This window comes from Trifolium pratense, linkage group LG5 (assembly GCF_020283565.1).
Source record: "Trifolium pratense cultivar HEN17-A07 linkage group LG5, ARS_RC_1.1, whole genome shotgun sequence".
In the NCBI taxonomy this organism is placed as follows: domain Eukaryota; kingdom Viridiplantae; phylum Streptophyta; class Magnoliopsida; order Fabales; family Fabaceae; genus Trifolium; species Trifolium pratense.
In genome coordinates this window covers 11,024,631-11,043,481 of record NC_060063.1, presented here as the reverse complement: position 1 = coordinate 11,043,481, position 18,851 = coordinate 11,024,631, and the positions used below count along the sequence as shown (strand labels likewise).

The 18,851-nt window shown below is 35.3% G+C and overlaps 1 protein-coding gene across 1 annotated transcript; it reads left to right on the top strand.

Annotated features, from left to right (window-relative positions):
* The first annotated feature begins 1,384 nt into the window (after window positions 1–1,384).
* On the top strand, window positions 1,385–10,617 carry LOC123885020 (pumilio homolog 6, chloroplastic). The gene is made up of 10 exons (XM_045934249.1): window positions 1,385–1,577; window positions 3,075–3,784; window positions 4,055–5,412; window positions 5,503–5,644; window positions 5,734–5,841; window positions 7,067–7,279; window positions 7,358–7,468; window positions 8,651–8,845; window positions 9,289–9,457; window positions 10,179–10,617. Exons 2-10 carry the CDS (start codon window positions 3,146–3,148, stop codon window positions 10,199–10,201), a joined length of 2,958 nt encoding a protein of 985 aa, XP_045790205.1. The 5' UTR covers window positions 1,385–1,577; window positions 3,075–3,145; the 3' UTR covers window positions 10,202–10,617.
* The last annotated feature ends 8,234 nt before the right edge of the window (window positions 10,618–18,851 follow it).

Sequence of the window (18,851 nt, the reverse complement as noted above, 5' to 3'; positions counted from 1 at the left end):
CACTATAAAGAAATGAAAAGAGTAAGATTTACAATGAAAATATAATTTTTTATATTTTAAAACTATTAACTATACAATTTTTTTTAAAATGACTTTACTACGTATGATTTCCTAAACTTTATAATTAGTTACTATCTTGAAATTTATTATCAAAACACTTTTATTAATTATAATAATTGTTAAAATAGTTAAGTGAAATGAAATCTAATAAATATATATTTTTGGTTATATTTTTTTTGACTAAATTTTTTTGGTTATATAGTTTTGTGACTAAAATTTTACACGTTATAACTTATAAGGTGAATAATTTCTCATATCGAGATACGAACATTCAATCTTTATATATTACTTGCAATGTCCTACAAACTAAGTTATGTTAAAAAAAATGAAAATATACTCCGCATATGTACGAAGTATTAATGAAACATATAATAAATGTTGCTTAAAAAAAATATAAATGATACCCTCTATTAACACATAGTAATACTTATGCATGTAAGAAAAAATTTAATTTTTTAGATTCATGGATACGTTAGATTCTCAATAAATCTAAAAAATATTTTTTTCTCTTATATTAAGGATCGCATATAATAATAACTAATAATAACACATAAGAATGAGTAATACTGCGTCCAATAATTATTATAAACAAATTTTTCTTTTTTTTTATATTGAAAAGTGATGTATTTGGTTTATAATATAGATAAGATACACAACTTTTTCAATGTATAAAAAAAATCAAATTTGTTTATAATAGTGACCGGAATTTGTAATTAATCTTTTACTTCATCTATATTTTTGTTATTAACTTTTTGGTTTTTAGGGGAATGAAAGTCCGATAATTTAAAGTTCGATTGCAATATAAGTAAACTATGATCAAGAATTATTTCGACAAAAATTTTGAACTAAAATTCTTCCGAATAATTTGTCTCAGTAAGAACTCATTAATCAAACTTAATGTTTTTTTTAAGCAATCAAGCTTAAGGAAATGTGGAAAAAATATGAAAAAAAAAGACATGTATCGAATGTAAAGTAATTTTACACCGTCAATCAATACTAATTATGTTTTTTTCCCTTGTCACTATGTCACCTCACTTTCTTAATATGACATACAAATTGATAGTTTTTTATTGAATAATTATGTAAAACTATTTTACGGTCTGCGCATCTTCTTAAACTCAAAATATTATTATAGTGTCGATATGGGATACGACATTTTTAGAAAATTTAAAGTACATGTATGAAAATAAATTAAGATACGGATACATACCCAATACTGATACAGATACGTATCCGGTACTGGTACTTTCCTCAAATGGAATACCCAGACATCTTAGATTATATGGATTTTAAAAAGACAAAAAAATAAATATAAAAATAAAATATCTGATCCTCGTCCTGAGCAGCACACACAAAAACACTTTACATTAACGCCCCCAAACCTCAACGCATCATTTTCATTTCATTTCATTTCTCTCAAACCAACGTCATCACCACCACTCTCTCTCTCTCTAACAATCTAGGGTTTTGTAACAGTGATTTTTCACTATACTAACCTTCTTCTTCTTCAACTCCAGGTTCAATTCTTCTCTCTCTCTCTCTCTCTCTCTCTCTCTCTTTCTCTCTCTGTAATTATACATGTGCATGCATGGAATTTTCTTCAGCTGTAGTACTATAATTTCACCTTTCAATCATTCTTTCTTACATATCTATGGTGAATTTTCGTGTAATACTTACTTTCTTCATCACCATCATGTTCATGGTTGATTAGTTGATGAAAAATTTGAGTTTTTTTTTTTCTTACACTGTTTTTGGTCAACGTGGAAGATGAGAGAGAAAAGAACAATTATTACTTTGACCAGTCACATGAGAGAATCCTCTCTCCAGTTAAAGAATCTTGTTTTTCAAAAAAAAAAACTAATTTTTGGTTAGGGATTTCATTTCAATTATTTTTTTTGTAAGCAATGAAAGATTTGTTTTTTTTGTTTGAATTTTGTACTATATGTTGGTTCTGTGGTGAGAGTGAGAGTATTAAACTATTAGGCTACTAGGGTAGTATTAATTTTGTTTCAAAAGCAATGATTAGCTTAGTTTTGTTTATTTTTCTTCTTTTGGTGATGGATAATTAATATGGTTTTGGTAATTTTTGGTATTTCATTTTTCAATCTTTTTTTGGGGGTACAATATGATATGATTCACTCTTTTGGAATTATGATTTATCCCATTTTCGTCTTATGTCGGCTGGATATTGTGATTGTTTTATGTTTTCGTCTTATGTTGTCTGTGTTCAATTGGAACATCGGTGGTTAGGGTTGTTAGCGGTATGTTTTTAAGATTTTTTCTGTTTTCGTCTTATGTTGTCTCTATGTTCAATTGGAATTTGGAATATCGGTGGTTAGGGTTGTTCGCGGTATGTTTTTATGATTTTTTCTGTTTTCGTCTTATGTTGTCTCTGTTCAATTGGAATTGGAATATCAGTGGATAGGGTTGCTCTTATGGTATGTTTGAGTGTCTGCTTAGTTTAATACCTTACTACAACGAGGAATGCTACCAACTCACTCTTTTGAAAAACTTTACGAGACACTCTCTATGATCAGTCCGGCGTTAAAAAAGCCAATGCAGTTGGCTCGTAAGTTGATCACAATTTTTATAAAAAAATGGACCAATTATAAAGAGTGTGTAGTAGTAGAAGAGTGTGTTGTTAGTATTCCTCTTTGTATAACTTATGGTTACTTGAAATTGTTGCTGTGATCATCGTCTACAAGAAATGTTTCATGTAGCATCGCATTCAAATCCCCAATTTCAGTATGATATCAGTGCTTTCATATTTCCTTTGAATAGTCACTATTAATCTTATGAACAAGTACGTTATCATCATTATTTAACTTTGTGTTAATTGGTATATGGATTCAGAAAAATTGAATTTTTACCTACAAGTGTTCAAATAAATACCTTTTGTCACTACTCACTGCGTTAACTGATTTGAGTTATAGTTTCTTGAGCTGCACAGCACTTACATAATATAATATATTTCAAATTAGACGTTTATGCTAATCCTACAATTTTTGACGCAGGCACTTTAGGAGGCAATGTCGTGTTTCTGATTTCCATCACAAAAGAAAGGGCAAACTAATCTTCCAGTAGTATGGCAACAGAGAGTCCAATTAGAATCTCAGAAGCCGGGGGGAAATGGCCGTCACATATTGAAACTTCAGCTTTTGGCGCATCACCTCATAACATGGGGACAGAGGATTTGGGTATTCTTTTGAAGGGCCATAGGTTCCGTGGTAGTGCAAAGGATGTGGCACCCAATCGTAGTGGCAGTGCACCTCCCAGCATGGAAGGCTCATTTCTGGCCATAGAAAACCTATTACCACTTCAGAACACCCAGGATGCAAGCTTGACAACTCTTAGCAGAGCTGTAAAAAATTGCCAATCTGAAGAACAGTTACGAGCTGATCCAGCTTATTTGGCATATTACAGTTCCAATGTGAACCTAAACCCTAGACTTCCTCCCCCACTAACTTCCCGGGAAAACCGCCATATAGGGCATCGTACTGGTAGTTCTAGGAATAATTGGGGATTGTCTTCTGCAGAACATAGAAGTAACAGTTCCTTACATTTACCGCAAGCAACTCTTTCAACACACAAGGAGGAGTCTGAGGACGATTCACCCCAACAACAGGCATATGAAAATGAGTTAGTTAAGACAAGTGGAGTACGGCGTAGACAGGATGCAGCTTCATCGGCATCACAGCAAAAAAATGTGGTTGATTTAATTCAGGTAATTATTTTTATATCAACTTCTGAATTTTGTAAATTTCTTTGACTTCTCTGCGATAACATACCCATTCATTTCCCGTTCATATTATCACGGTTGAATAGTATGTTTATGATATTTTTTCCATTTCGTTGCTGCATTTGGTAGTATATCCTGCAATTATGGTATTCTCTCTTTCTCATGCTTTGTCACATACATAGTTCTTAGTTGCTCCTCCAGATTAAAGATGTGATTGTGAATACAAATATTTCTGTTCAAAATTAATATTTTCAGGAGGATTTTCCTCGCACCATGTCACCTGTATATAATATGTCTCTTTCTGTAAGTCATGGACTCGTGGATAAACCAACTGAATTAGAAGCTGGTTCCAGTTCTTCTCATGACCCTCATGTTACTGCAGTAGAGTCTGCTAAACCTACTGCAAGTGCGGATGATATTAGGGTGTCATCAAGTGTCGATGTCCATACCCCTGTTGCAAGCTCTTCAACATTTGAATCCACAGCTAGAATGGGTTTTAGTAACTTAGATGTTGCAACTGTTGCGTCTCAATTGAAGACACTTAGTGTATCTAATCTACCCAATTCAGAAAGCCTGAGTTATGAAGAAAAATTGAAGACCAGCTACCAGAACAATATGATGCAACGGCAGGTATTCCCGCAACAAAACAATCCGTATGAAGTTCCTAGTGCCAATTCTCAAAGTGTAAACAATGCCTATGTTGGCAGGGAACAGTTTCCTCATAATTTGAGCAAGTTGTCTGATGTCCAGCCACTACTTCAGTCATCGGGGTTTACACCTCCCTTATATGCCACAGCAGCAGCTTATATGGCATCTGTAAATCCATTTTATGCTAATATGCAGGCCTCAGGCACATATGCTCCTCAATATGTTGGTGGATACACTTTAAATCCTACAGCTATTCCCCCATATATTTCTGCATACCCTCCTCATGGTGCTGTACCATTTGTTGTTGATGGAGCTACTAGTTCTAATTATACCCCGCTAACACCCGGGGTTTCGACCGGGGGTAGTATTTCACATGGAGGTGAAATAATACATGCAAACAAGTACCTTGGGCAATTTGGATATCCTGTACAGCCTTCTTTTGGTGATCCTATTTACATGCAGTATAATCAGCAACCTTTTGTGGATGGATTTGGTATTCCTGGTCATTTTGATCCACTGGCACCTAGAGCAAGTGGTGTTAACCAAATAAATCCTTATGATTCACAAAAAAGGCCTGGTACTGGGGCTTATTTGGATGATAAAAAATTACATGAACAAAGAACTGGTGCTAATATGAACTCAAGAAGAGGTGGATTATCGGTTCCTGGTTATTATGGACATATGCCAAACACAGGATTTGTAATGCAGTATCCAAGTTCACCACTTCCCAGTCCAGTTTTGTCTGGATATCCAGAAGGAAGTCCTGGCCTTTCAGGAGGTAGAAATGAAATGAAACCTTTCCCAGCTTCTGGTAGAAATGGAGGCATGTTATCTGGATGGCATGGTCCAAGGTCCTTTGAAAGTGCTCAAGACCCCAAGATTGTTAACTTCCTTGAAGAGTTGAAATCTGGCAAAGGTCGCAGATTTGAATTATCCGATATTATTGGACATATTGTTGAATTTAGGCAAGTAGTTTTCTCAACTCTCTCTTCACCTATCTAGTTTACCAAATTCTTGGTTTTGGAAATTAAGTTCACTCTGTCTTTTACCTCCAGTGCTGATCAGCATGGAAGTCGATTTATACAACAGAAGTTGGAAAGTTGTGGTGCTGAAGAGAAGGCATTGGTGTTCAAAGAGGTTCTTCCACATGCTTCTAAATTAATGACTGATGTATTCGGTAACTACGTAATACAGAAGGTGAGTTTTTATACCGTCATTAACATTTAAGTACCAAATTGTTGACTCCAAAACTGGTTTGGTCTAATTTTTCCTTTCCTCGTGTTTAGTTTTTTGAGTATGGAAACCCTGAGCAGAGGAGGGAACTTGCAGATAAACTGGCTGGTCAGATACTTCCTTTAAGTCTGCAGATGTATGGCTGTCGCGTAATCCAAAAGGTATATAATTCATAATCATAATGACTCATGTAGCTTTTTTTTTTTTTTTGAACGGCAAATATATTATTATACTCATGTAGCTTTGTGATATTAGTATACATCAATTTTCCTTTTATAACAACCACCAGCACCTCTGGGGAAGAGTTTATAAAATCTGATTTGAATCTAGTAATAGTTGCTTATCTTGTAAAGTTGTAAATTTACTTTTATAGCTAAATTGTAGGAATTAACAAGACCAATCTGTTCAGATAGATTCATAGACACTGCCATTGTATTATTCATGAAATTGAGGAAGCGTTTTTTGAAATGAAATTATGGTTTTACTGGGGTTTTTGTTGTGGAAAGAAACAAAGAATAGATGAAATGCAGATTTTAATCAATCAAGTTAAAAATGCTAATCATGGCGGCAATTTAGTTAAATAAAAATAAAATCACAAATGCGAAGAATCTTGACTCCGATAAACCTGTATATGTTTAATGGGTTCGTTGGATTTACCTGCAGCCACTGCAGATGGTGGGCTGATTTGATTCTGCAGGATGGGCTGGGTCTGAAATCACTCAATCCACACTAACTGACCTGGCAGATTACTTTCCCCCCCCCTTTTTGTTTCTTACGGTTATCCCACTTAACTCTTATTAACAAATGATAATATAAGTGAAACTATGTTCCAGTTACATGCTTTCTATCATATAATAATAAGTTGAATGATGTCATGCCACATTCCCACTTATGAAAAGCAAAAATAAGGCCAACTTGGAATGGTATTGTTTAAATTATGGAAAACAACATATTGGCATTGGAGAATACATTGTTTTCCACCTCAACATCTTGACAAAAATCACTAACCCAACTCCTGTCTTTGTAGGTTGAGTTACAGATAATTTTTTCCCCGCCCCATATATACAGACTACAGTTTTGTTGCATGCACTTTATGGTAGAGAGAAACATTTATTTTCTGATCCCACGAGATGTAGATAGATCACACTTTCTACTCAATTTATGCTGAATGATAAATACCTTTGAAATTTTGTAATTCTATTCTATTGAAGAAAGCATAGTTGCATAATTCAGAGTTGGTAACTACTTTCCTGATTTTTGTTTTCTATTAAATCGTGATTGTTTGGTACCGAATAAATTTGAAAATAGAGCAACGTCTTGGTTATAACACAAAGATTCTATGGAAAGTAGAGATGATGTTTTTAAATTTGTTTTATGTCCATACAGGCACTCGAGGTTATTGAGCATGAACAGAAAGCTCAGCTTGTTCGTGAGCTAGATGGAAATATCATGAGATGTGTTCGTGATCAAAATGGGAATCATGTAATACAGAAGTGCATTGAATCTATTCCTACCAAAAAAATTGGCTTTATACTATCTGCATTTCGTGGTCAAGTTGCTAATTTATCAATGCATCCTTATGGTTGTCGAGTCGTCCAGGTATCGCTATTGCATTCCCTTTCCTGTAAAGCAGTTTCTTTTTGTGTCATGCATTAAGTAGGATAATGTTTCCTGCAGAGAATTCTGGAGCATTGTACAGATGAGGTTCAGTGTCAGTTCATTGTGGATGAAATCTTGGAGTCAGTTTGTTCTCTAGCTCAGGACCAGTATGGTAATTATGTTACCCAGGTTAGTTGCTGGATCTTCTATACCATAATTTGTTTTTAGCATACGGTGTTTCTGGTGCATATTAGAAACAAGTCACGACACCCTGTGATATAGTATATAGTAACCGTAAACTAGCATGATTTGTGACTTTCTCAGCTGCCACTTATATTTTATTTTTAATATTTTATTTATTTTATTTCTTCCAATTCTTGTTTTTGTTAACTTCTTCCTAAGCCCTCTTGAATATTTTGTTAGCGTTTGTTTTATGCATCAAATCTTTTGTTAGCTGAGTCACTTGTCAAGACCTTTGTTCCTATATTTAACCATCCCGAGGAGTTTTGCACAACAGTTTAAAGGGTTCCAATAAACTTAGACCCATTCATTCGAACACATGGTTCCAATTTCAATGGCACATGATTTTCGTTGAGCTATAAAGGGCATAGTGGCATACAATGATGTGCTTAGAGAGGTGAAGGGTTGTATTTCAAATCCAAGCAACCAAAATAGTAAAAATAGAGGAAACAAATAAAAATGACAGGTCATAATGCAAGGGTACACATGGTTTGTTATTAGAATTAGGCATAATTTGCAATAGACTTGTGACATCATTTGATCCATGTAGTCAACTTTACTAATAGGAGAAGGCACTGCTTCGGTTGTAATAAAGATGTTTGACAGTGATGTCAGGTGTTTACAAGTAGTATTTAACCATGTAATGAAGATTGAACGAAATTTTATGCTAGGTAGTGAATTGCAGCCAATAGACCCACAATTGGGGTGTTGTGGAGCGGCATTGGGAATAAAACCATAACTTTGCCTTTGGAAATCTTATGTGATCTTCTCATTTGTAATCAACTTCTTATATTTAAAAAACCATGGGCAATAAAACACGATATTTTTGTTTTTGAAGAGCTAAATGAGGGAATGAAACACAATATAATCAAAGTTTGTCTGTCGTTGCATGGCTTGAAGGGGAATTTGAGGTCCTTTCTTCTTGCCATTTTCATGTGAGATTATTGTCTTTTGTTTCTAATTCATTCATGAATTTTCACGATGCTTGATTTGATGTAGATTAATTATGGTTTTACTAATATAACCAACTACTTTTTACTCTGGATCCTTGTTATGGTTTGCTGTACTTTCATATGCCAATATTTTTTCAACAAATTTTCTAAGCTACAGTGTTTTCTTATGTCATCACAGCATGTGTTGGAGAGAGGAAAGCCTCAAGAAAGGAGCCAAATAATCAGCAAGCTGTCAGGACATGTTTGTCAATTTAGCCAGCATAAGTTTGCTTCGAATGTTGTGGAGAAATGTCTCGAATACGGTGATGCCTCTGAACGGGAAGTGTTAATTGTAGAGATTATTGGGCCTGATGGGCAAAATGATAATTTATTGGTAAGTTCAAACTTAGAAATGCTTAGTTACAGGCTAATTATTCTTCAGAGTTTCTATTTTCTTACAAAAACAGAACTTATTTTCATTCACTGTCTTCTTTGGTATTGATTGTATCTTTGAAATATGTTTTAATAATGATTTAGCAAGACTTAGAAGAATGTCATTATAAATCAATTTTACATTGACATCATATCATTAATTTTACATCGATATACTTGTTAGAAAGCAACCAAACATGCTCTAGCATCCATTTTTTACATTATTATATGTTGGTCTCTTAGATTCTTTGATATTTAATGTTTGAGTTTATCTTAAACCTTTACTAGGGTTGAAATTTCTTTAGCATTAAATGTAGTTTGAATAATGCTTAAAAAACAGGATAGTTCATGTCATTTTGGATTTGTACTCTATCTTACTTGATCGTATTTTGATTTTCATTGTAGACAATGATGAAAGACCAATATGCGAATTATGTGATTCAGAAGGTTATTGATATCTGTTCTGATAATCAGCGAGCAATGTTACTCTCTCACATAAGAGTCCATGCTCATGCTTTGAAGAAATATACTTACGGAAAACACATTGTGGCTCGTTTGGAAAATCAAGTTGGAGGTGTGTTCTTCTACTCTGTTTTAAAACTTCATTACAATGACACGGTTAATACAAATTGTTGCTACCTGGATGCCCTAAGATTTAATGAGTGTGGATTTGTTGTGTTGAATATGTGGAAAATATGGAGGAAATTCCAATGAAGGCTACTGCACACACTCGTCTGGTGCAACAAAAATGAGGAGGAAAATAAAACGTTAATTTTTACTAATTTTAAACCTGTTCTCTGTTTTCTAACTTGCTCACTTTCCACATACTCAACAAGGAAAACCTTAGACGTCCATATGCAACAATTAGGTTTCCTCTCATACTAGCCATTCGATTAATCTTACAGTTAGGAGTTTTAAAATAGAAACTAATATAATCAGACTAGTAAAGCACTAGTAACATACTTGTTCCGACACTTTAAGTGAGTTAAATTCACGTGGGTCTAAATAAATCACGTGGGTCCCGTTTTTAACGTAGTAGCACTAAGACCTGCATCAATTTCACTCATTTGTTAGCATTTCTCAATCAGAAAAATTTAGTAAAATAAGGCACTGCTTAGTAAAGACTAAAGATGTCTCTAAACACATCAGCCGCGTCTTCTAGAGAAAAAATAAAATTACGTAACAGGATGCCGCATGGAGCAAGAGAAGCAAACCCCTGGTACCTGTATTATGATGATTTGCTATCCTGCACTTGTTTTATGGCTTCATATTCTATACTTGATTTTTGCATGCAGATAATCAAACACCTAGTTCTTGATGAGATTATGGAGGAAGCACATGAATCACTAGCAGTGCTGCAGTGGCATTCTAACCCCATTGCTTGGACATATCTTCTGTTGCTGATCACATGAAATACCTGAGACACCGATCTTCGGTCCTGCTAATGAATATACTGTTGTTTTTGTTCTTTTGATTTCATGTCTGCCTTGATAGCTTCAGGAGACATTAGTATATATACATATGCACTATGAAACCTAATGTAATTATGTCATTCAAATAACTGGTTGGAAATGTTTAGAATAATTTATAATTTATTTAGAAGGAAACTCTTCAGGGTGTAAAATTTACTGGATCTTACCTACTTAATGTGTGGTTTGTTTCCTTAGTGTTTTAGGGCTTGGTTTCTTGGAACTCAATTAATCATTGATACATGATTACATGCTTTCTGGTCTAGTGATGCATCTTATTGTGAATGCTTATATTGAATGGTTGGGTTTATTTAATGATTCTGTTTGTAGAACACTTGATAGCTGAGATTGGCCTTTATAATAAGTTTCAGCTTGATGCTAAATATGATTGAGATGGGTTTAATTAGCTCTATGGAAACCTACTTTCACTAAAGGAAAATAGTGAAAATAGTGCCACATAACTAGATTAAGGGTGATCTTTAAAATGAAGCTTAGTGATACACCTAAAAAGATGCTATTTATTTAGTTAATTTACTATTATATTTTATATGTTTTTATTTCGATTTCGAAGTTTTACTATATAAATTGTTACTTATTTCTCGTATTTTAAATAAACAGATAAAAATCATTCGAGTTGAAGAAAGGAGCGAAAACGGACTAAAAAGCAGCAAAAATAGACAAAAGGCCACGCATGTGCCGCCAATTGGGCCACACATGTGCAGCCCACAAAACAAACACGTGCAGCTAGCCAGCTTGGGCCAAATGCCGCTCGCCTGCCAGCCCTATGTGGCGCACGCCAGCCTGCCCTATGTGGCGGCCGCCACCTTCCAATCATGGCCATCCATTCATTTTTTGATCACACGGCCGGGCGCTATTTTGCATCAAGTCCCACATAGGCCAACTATGTTTTGGTTCCAACAATATTTTAGTATAAATAGACTAGTTTTCTTCACTTGTAAACACAACACTTGACTTGGAGAATTGAGAACTAGGCTTAGTACCACAAGGTTTTCTTTTCTAAGTTGAGAGTTTTATTTTATTTTTCGGTGTCCGTACTTTTTGCCTTTTTAATTCAGATTCTTATTTTATTGTCTTATTTATTTCTTGTCTTTATTTTATTGCTTTTATTTTATGCTTTTAATTTTCATTTTTATTTTTATTATGTCTTTTTATTTATTTGCTTATTTTATTTTTATGTCTTTAGTTTTAGTTATGTCTAGCTAAATTAATATTGCTAGGATGTGTAATTAGGAGTTAATAGGGGTTCGGTAGTTATAGTCGTGCGACTGTTTTTAAACGAGTTTTCTCAAAGCAGTTTTTATTTTTTAACGATTATAATTTGTCACGAGAGTGAAAATTAATTAAAGTAAAAATCAATAGAGCGAGAGCGTGAGACTTTTACTAGATAGTAAAAACTGAACATTAACTCTAATTAGCAACGAGAGTTGGGATTAGAGTTAATCAAATTATATTGTTTTCCAAAAAATATTTTATTAGCGGGTGTGAGGACGAGAGTTAAGCACCACCTTTATAATTTATGATACTAGTCAAGATTTGCGAGAGCTGAGATTAGTGTTTTTAAAACTATATAGTTTCGAAAACTAAATATTTTATCTAGCACGATTTAAATATTGAACCCTCTGAAGCAACTAAAAGCACATCCTAGTAATACTTATTCCAAATTAATTTAAAAATCATAAAAAAAAATATATTTTATAATTTAAATCCCCTTTAATTTAATCATTAAGCCTTAGATTTACACAGTGGCATTAGATAACGGTAGGTCAATTATTGGTCATTTGAGTTCGATATCTTTTTAAAACTACACGACACGACTGTATACTTGTAGTCACGTTGTCGTCCGACCACTTAGATAATACTCTATTTTTTGTTTCGAGTTTTATTATAACTAGATAGATTAAGGGTAGTCTAGTCTTGTCTTTTTATTTATTTTTTTTTTTGTCAAGTAGTCTTTTTATGTTTTACTATATATTTTATTTGTAATTCTTATGAAAGGGTGAGCATGAACCCGAGACCCGACTCGAAACCGATATTGTAATCTGGCACGCAGTGAACACAATGCTGCACAAGATGCTATAGCACACGTTGCAGCAAGACAGTCGCAGAACACAGTAAATAAATAAATAAATTGCAGAACAATAAATAAGACAGGAAATTGTTAACCCAGTTCAGTGCAACGTCACCTACTCTGGGGGATACCAATCCAGGAATGAATCCACTATAATAGCTCTAGTTCAAAGCCCTCGACCAACACCCGGTACTTGACTTATCACCTAGACACTACCCGTGCAATCCTACCTAAGAACCTCTTAGATAATGAGACCCCGTCCCAAATTCCCTCTAACAACACATACCATGTTGCTGTCAATAATAATAATCAGGATGGAGACACTCTCCTAGAAACTAGACCACACTCTTGCTTAAAAGCTTATGAGTGAATCACACACACTAACTCCGTGCTTCAAAGCTTAGGAGTAGCTTACAATAAACAACACAAACACAGTCCTAAACTTGCATCAGATTGACACAAGAAAGGCTGACAAAAGACACAAACTCTAAACCCTAAAAACTCACACTTTGTAAAGAACACGGTTTAGAATACATGAGTTGTAAAGGCTTGAGGCTTCACATATTTATAGTCTTCAATTGTCTTGATGTCCAAGTTAGGTCTTCAGACTTGTACAGCTGTGAGAATTGCGGCCCAACCCTAAATTAATTTCAAAAATATAATTTGTTTGTTTCATGTTGTACCAAACAAAAAAAAACGCCAAAAATATAATATAATTATATTTTTGTTTTAAATCACTTTCCTTTGACCGACTTCAATAAAACTTGCTGAGTAAGTCTCGTCTTGCCTAGACGCACGTGCCTGAATATATAATTGAAGCAAATCTTGACTCAGATTTGAAATAAAAATTCTGCACGAAAACAGAGCTTCAGTATGCTGTACTATAATGCTACAGCATCTCAGTTCAGCATCTGGCTGGTTGGCTTTTGCAAAATGTAGCCAATCAAAACACCAACAATCTCCCCCTTTGGCAAATTTTGGCTAAAACAACCTTAGGCCAGTGCATAGAGAGATACAGTCTAAACTTTCCTTCGAGTCAACATAAGCACACAACTAGGAAAGAAAGTAGAACGATGCTAAGCTATTTGAACTTTCCTTCGAGTCAACATACGCACACAACTAGGAAAGAAAGTAAAAGAATTCATCAGATGAATAGATAGCTAGCACGTAAGCATCAGAGGCATGCAACAGCGGAACATAACACATCTTAGCCTCAAAGTACAGACAGAAAGAAATAAACTCTCACATAGTGGATTCAAGATCGGAGAAATAAACTCCTTAAAATTTAAGCAACGCCACAGAGAATAGGAAAAATAAATTCCTATATAAGCATGCATATTAAAAGTAGTAGAAAAATAAATTCTACCTACTCCCCCTCAATTTATGCATAAACATTCACTCCCCCTCAAAACATGCATATCACATAAAACAGACATGCTATACTAGATGCTATAGCATTATGCATCACATCATGCACAACATATTACTCCCCCTTTTTAGCCATAAATTCTGACAAATAAAGTCAGTATCACACAGTAGGAGCAAAATACATATTTCCACAGAGTTATTAGATCATAGAGAACAAAGAGTGCAGAGAGAATCAGAGCATAGGAACTCATAAAGTGCATATACAAACCATCAGGGCATAGAAAACCTGGAGTATCGAACCCAAAGACATGGATTTATGCATGGTACAATCCAGAGAGCATCAGGGCGTAGCCCACAAAATTAAAATCCAAAAGGACATGCAAATAAAGCATAAGCAGGTCACATAGAAGGACTTGCGTCAGAGTCCTCCTCCTCTACCTCAGTATCACCACCTGCAATATCATTAAGAACACCAGGATGGACATTGGAAAACACCTTGAGGTCAACAATTATTTGCTTCCTAGGCAAAACATCAGATGACTGATTGGCAGATGATGCAGCACAGTCTGCAGCATGTGTACCTTCAAACAGTCATGCAGAACAGTTTCAAATCAACAAGCTTTTGGCATTGTAAAAAAAACTTCACTTAAATTCCTTTCCACAGCAAGCCTTCTTTTTATCACAAATTTCCACCTGTCAACATTTTCAAAACGATGAAAGGAAATGTTGTCAATGGGTACAGGGGATACATCTTGAGGGATCCTCTTTTTCTTCACAGACTTCTTTGAGGATGCTGTAGGCGATGCAGTAGCATGTTGGTCTTCCTCAAACTCTGAATCACTAGAGGAAATAGTCTTCCTCCTCAAAAGCTTCTTCTTTGGCTCAGAGGGCCTAGTAATCTTACTCCACTGTCTTTTAAGAACATAGATTTTCTTTTCCTTGGCAATCTTGACAGGAACATTAGAAACAGCTACACCTTTACCAGCATTGCTCCTTAACCTCCTAGTACTAGAAGCAGGAGTCCTCTCAGTAAGGTTGAGATTGTCCACATAAATAACATTTGAATCTTTCTCAGCAGATTCATCAACATTCAAAGGAACAAACATAGTTTTACCACTATCATCAACATAAGGGATCACATAGATATCATGAACAAAAACATTATCAGTAGTAGTTGCTTCAGAACCCTTTTCTTTGTCAGGAACAATAACATCATCTGGAGACTCGGGTATAACAATGTTATCCAAATTTTCCCGTGCTGCAGATGTTGTAGCATCATGTGCAACATCTTTCTCAGGAACACTCTTCTTGACATGTTCCAACACAGAGTCATCTTTGACCTCAGTTGGAGCGCTAATATCATTACCAACAAATGTTAAACACAGCAGGGGAGAACACCACATAACTTTCTCTGACAAATACTTTCTCACCACAAGAAACATCCTTATCATCAACAAACACATAATTCTTACCAAATCTTCAGATGTTTCAACATTACCCATAACAGCGTGCATTACTAAATAAGTTGAAGGGAAAACTGCACGCCACACTTGCAATAATTGCTATAACTCTTCAGATAGGCAAATCCCAAGTTTGCCTCGCAATTTTTCAAATTGGACCGCATCTAGAGCCTTAGTAAAAATATTAGCCAATTGTTCTTCAGTTGAAATATGCTCAAGAGTCACAATACCTTCTTCAACTAGGTCTCTAATAAAGTGGTGCCTAATATCAATATGTTTCGTCCTGCTATGTTGGATAAGATTCTTTGAAATATTGATGGCACTAAGATTGTCACAGTACAATGCCATAGCATCCTGTACCACATTGTACTCCAATAACATTTGTTTCGTCCATAATAACTGGGAGCAGCTACTTCCTGCAGCTATGTACTCAGCTTCAGTTGTAGATAAAGATACACACTTTTGTTTCTTGCTGAACCAGGATATAAGATTGTTGCCTAAAAAGAAACAAGCTCCTGAGGTGCCTTTTCTATCATCTGCACAACCTGCCCAATCAGCATTACAATACCCCTCTAGCATAGACTTGTTCTTGTAGATCCACTTGGTACCAATCACATTAGTATTTTCTGGTCTAGGAACTAAGTCCCAAACTTCATTCTTCTTGAACTGATTTAGCTCTTCTTGCATAGCATTTATCCAAAACTCATCAGTGAGGGCTTCCATCACATTTCTGGGTTCAAACTTAGAAACAAAACAAGCATTAGGAACTAAGTCAAGTGTCCTTCTAGTAGTAATTCCATGATTAGGATTACCAATAATCAGATCTGTAGGATGATTCTTTTGAGTACGAATGGATGACCCTTTCTTTGAAGTAGCAAAGATTGGTTCAGGTGTAGTAACCTCTGTATCATTCTTGAATTCCTCAATAGTTTCAGAATCTATACTACCTTGGATAGATGCTGTAGCATCTTCTGTATCATCTTTCACAACTTCACTTGAAATACCATCTATTACTACATTTATAGATTCCATCATGGTTTTGGTTATGTAGTTATATACTCTGTAGGCTCTGCTATTTGTTGAGTATCCCAAGAATATGCCTTCATCACTTTTAGGATCCATTTTAGTTCTTGGTTCTCTATCAGACAAGATATAACATTTACTTCCAAACACATGGAAGTGCTTAACAGTAGGTTTCCTCTCCTTCCATAATTCGTATAGAGTAGTTGTTGTTCCAGATCTCAGGGTGACACGATTATGAATATAGCAGGCAGTATTCATAGCTTCTGCCCAAAAACCATGTGAAAGCTTCTTTGCATGTAACATTACCCTTGCAGACTCTTGTATAGTTCTATTTTTCCTTTCTACTACACCATTTTGTTGTGGTGTAATGGGAGATGAGAATTCATGTATGATGCCTTCAGAGGCACATAAGTCAGAGAAACTGGAGTTCTCAAACTCCTTACCATGATCACTTCTGATCCTTAATACCACATTGTTTTTCTCCCTTTTACCTCCCAAGCTTTCAGTTTGCATAGGACCCATCAAGTCCATGTGTAGAAGTTCAAGAACTCTGGTAGTGGTAGGATGCTGCAGCTTTGGATGTGGCATCTTGGTTTGCTTTCCAATCTGACAATCTCCACATATGCTACCTTCTTCAATTTTGAGATTTGGCAGTCCTCTGATGGCTTCTTTAGATATTGCTTTCTTCATGCTTCTTAGATTAAGATGACCAAGCTTTTGGTGCCATAGTTTTACTTCATCTTCTTTAGTGATTAAGCATGTTGACATATTTGCTTCTTCTTGGGGAACCCATAGATAGCAGTTGTCTTTTGATCTGACACCTTTCATCAAAATCTCACCTTCGTTATTTGTAACCAGACATTCAGATTTGGTGAAGTTTACTTTCATTCCTTGGTCGCATAGTTGACTAATACTTATCAAATTTGCAGTCAATCCTCTTACTAACAGCACATTGTTTAGTTTAGGCAAGCTATTACTTCTGAGCTCCCCTATCCCAACAATTTCTCCTTTTGCACCATCACCAAAGGTAACAAAGCTGGTTGAATAAGACTTTATACCGACAAGAAATTTACTTATTCCGGTCATGTGTCTTGAACAGCCACTATCGAAGTACCAGTCTTCCCTTGATGAAGCTCTAAGTGATGTGTGAGCAATCAAAGCAGTAATCTCTTCTTCAGGTTGAGTTGTATCACTTTTCTTCTCATTTTCACCTTTAGGTTTCCATTCTTGTTGAGTAGGAGCAGTTGTGGAAACAGGTTTGTGCTGAGGATGTCTGTTAGGGTACCCATATAGTTTGTAGCAGTAAGGCCTTATGTGCCCTTTTCTACCACAGTAATGACATCTCCAAGCATGGTGCTTTCTTCTATTTCTTGACATGGGATGCTGCTGATGATGCTGCGGCTTCTGATAAGGCATCCTTTGCTTTTGAGTTTCTTTAGGCTCCATGTACATGAGGTCAGGACTGTAATTTTTGAATTTGTTGACATTCTCATAGCTAAGCCCAATATTTCTAGGCTTTCGAACATTTTTCTCTAAGATTTCCTCCAGTTGTCCATCAGCCTTATGAAGTTTGTCAAGATGCTCATCATCTTTATACAACATGTCAGAGAATTTTCTCAGCCGCCAAATGTCAGTATTTAATTTTTCAATGACTTCCTTGGCTTCTTCAAGATCAGAGGATAGATAATTTACCTTCTTTTGAAGTTCCTCCATCTTTGAGATATTCTCAAATTTTTCTGTTTTTAACTCATTGATGGTTACCTTTTGTTTCTCAATAACCCTGCAGATCTCAAGATCAGAGGACAGAAAGTTTACCTTCTTTTGAAGTTCCTCCATTTTTGAGATATTCTCAGATTTTTCTGCTTTTAACTCATTGATGGTTACCTTTTGTTTCTCAATAACCCTGCAGATTTCTTCACTTTTAAGACACAGTTCCTTGTAAGATGCAGCAAGCTCTTCATAGGTTACCTCTCCATCATCAGATTCTGTATCAGATGTAACAATACCTGTTAAGACTGAGATATGTTTAGCAGTTACAGATGCTGTATCATCTTCTGAGTCATCATCCTCAGACCAACTGACAGTTAGCCCTTTCTTTGCTCTCTTCTGATATGTTGGGCACTCAGGTCTGATGTGACCATATCCTTCACATTCGTGACATCGAATGTTTCTGTTTAAGTTTGATTTTTCATCACCTTTTGGTTTTCCTTGACTTTCATTGCTGCGCATAGTACCTGGAGCATTGTTTTTGAAATTTGATCTGGGTCTCTTATCCATTCGTTTCAGAACTTTGTTGAATTGTTTTCCCAATAACACCATGGCCTCAGAGATACTCTCATTAGATTCTTCTTCATCCTCCAGTTCTTCTTCATTATTTTTAGATGAGAAGGCAATGCTCTTATTTTTCTTTTCACTTCTTCCATTTGCAACACTTTCATAAGTTTGGAGTGATCCAACCAGTTCATCCAGCTTCATCTGAGATATGTTTTTGGCTTCTTCCATAGCTGTGACTTTCATATCAAATTTCTTTGGAAGTGATCTAAGCATTTTTCTTACTAA

Bases quoted from the DNA above. Each gene is read 5' to 3' on its own strand.
- LOC123885020 (XM_045934249.1), top strand. From the start codon at position 3,146: ATGGCAACAGAGAGTCCAATTAGAATCTCAGAAGCCGGGGGGAAATGG. The intron at 5,413-5,502 runs GCAAGTAGTTTT...TTTTACCTCCAG, and splicing joins GGACATATTGTTGAATTTAG to TGCTGATCAGCATGGAAGTC. The intron at 9,458-10,178 runs GTGTGTTCTTCT...TTTTGCATGCAG, and splicing joins TTTGGAAAATCAAGTTGGAG to ATAATCAAACACCTAGTTCT.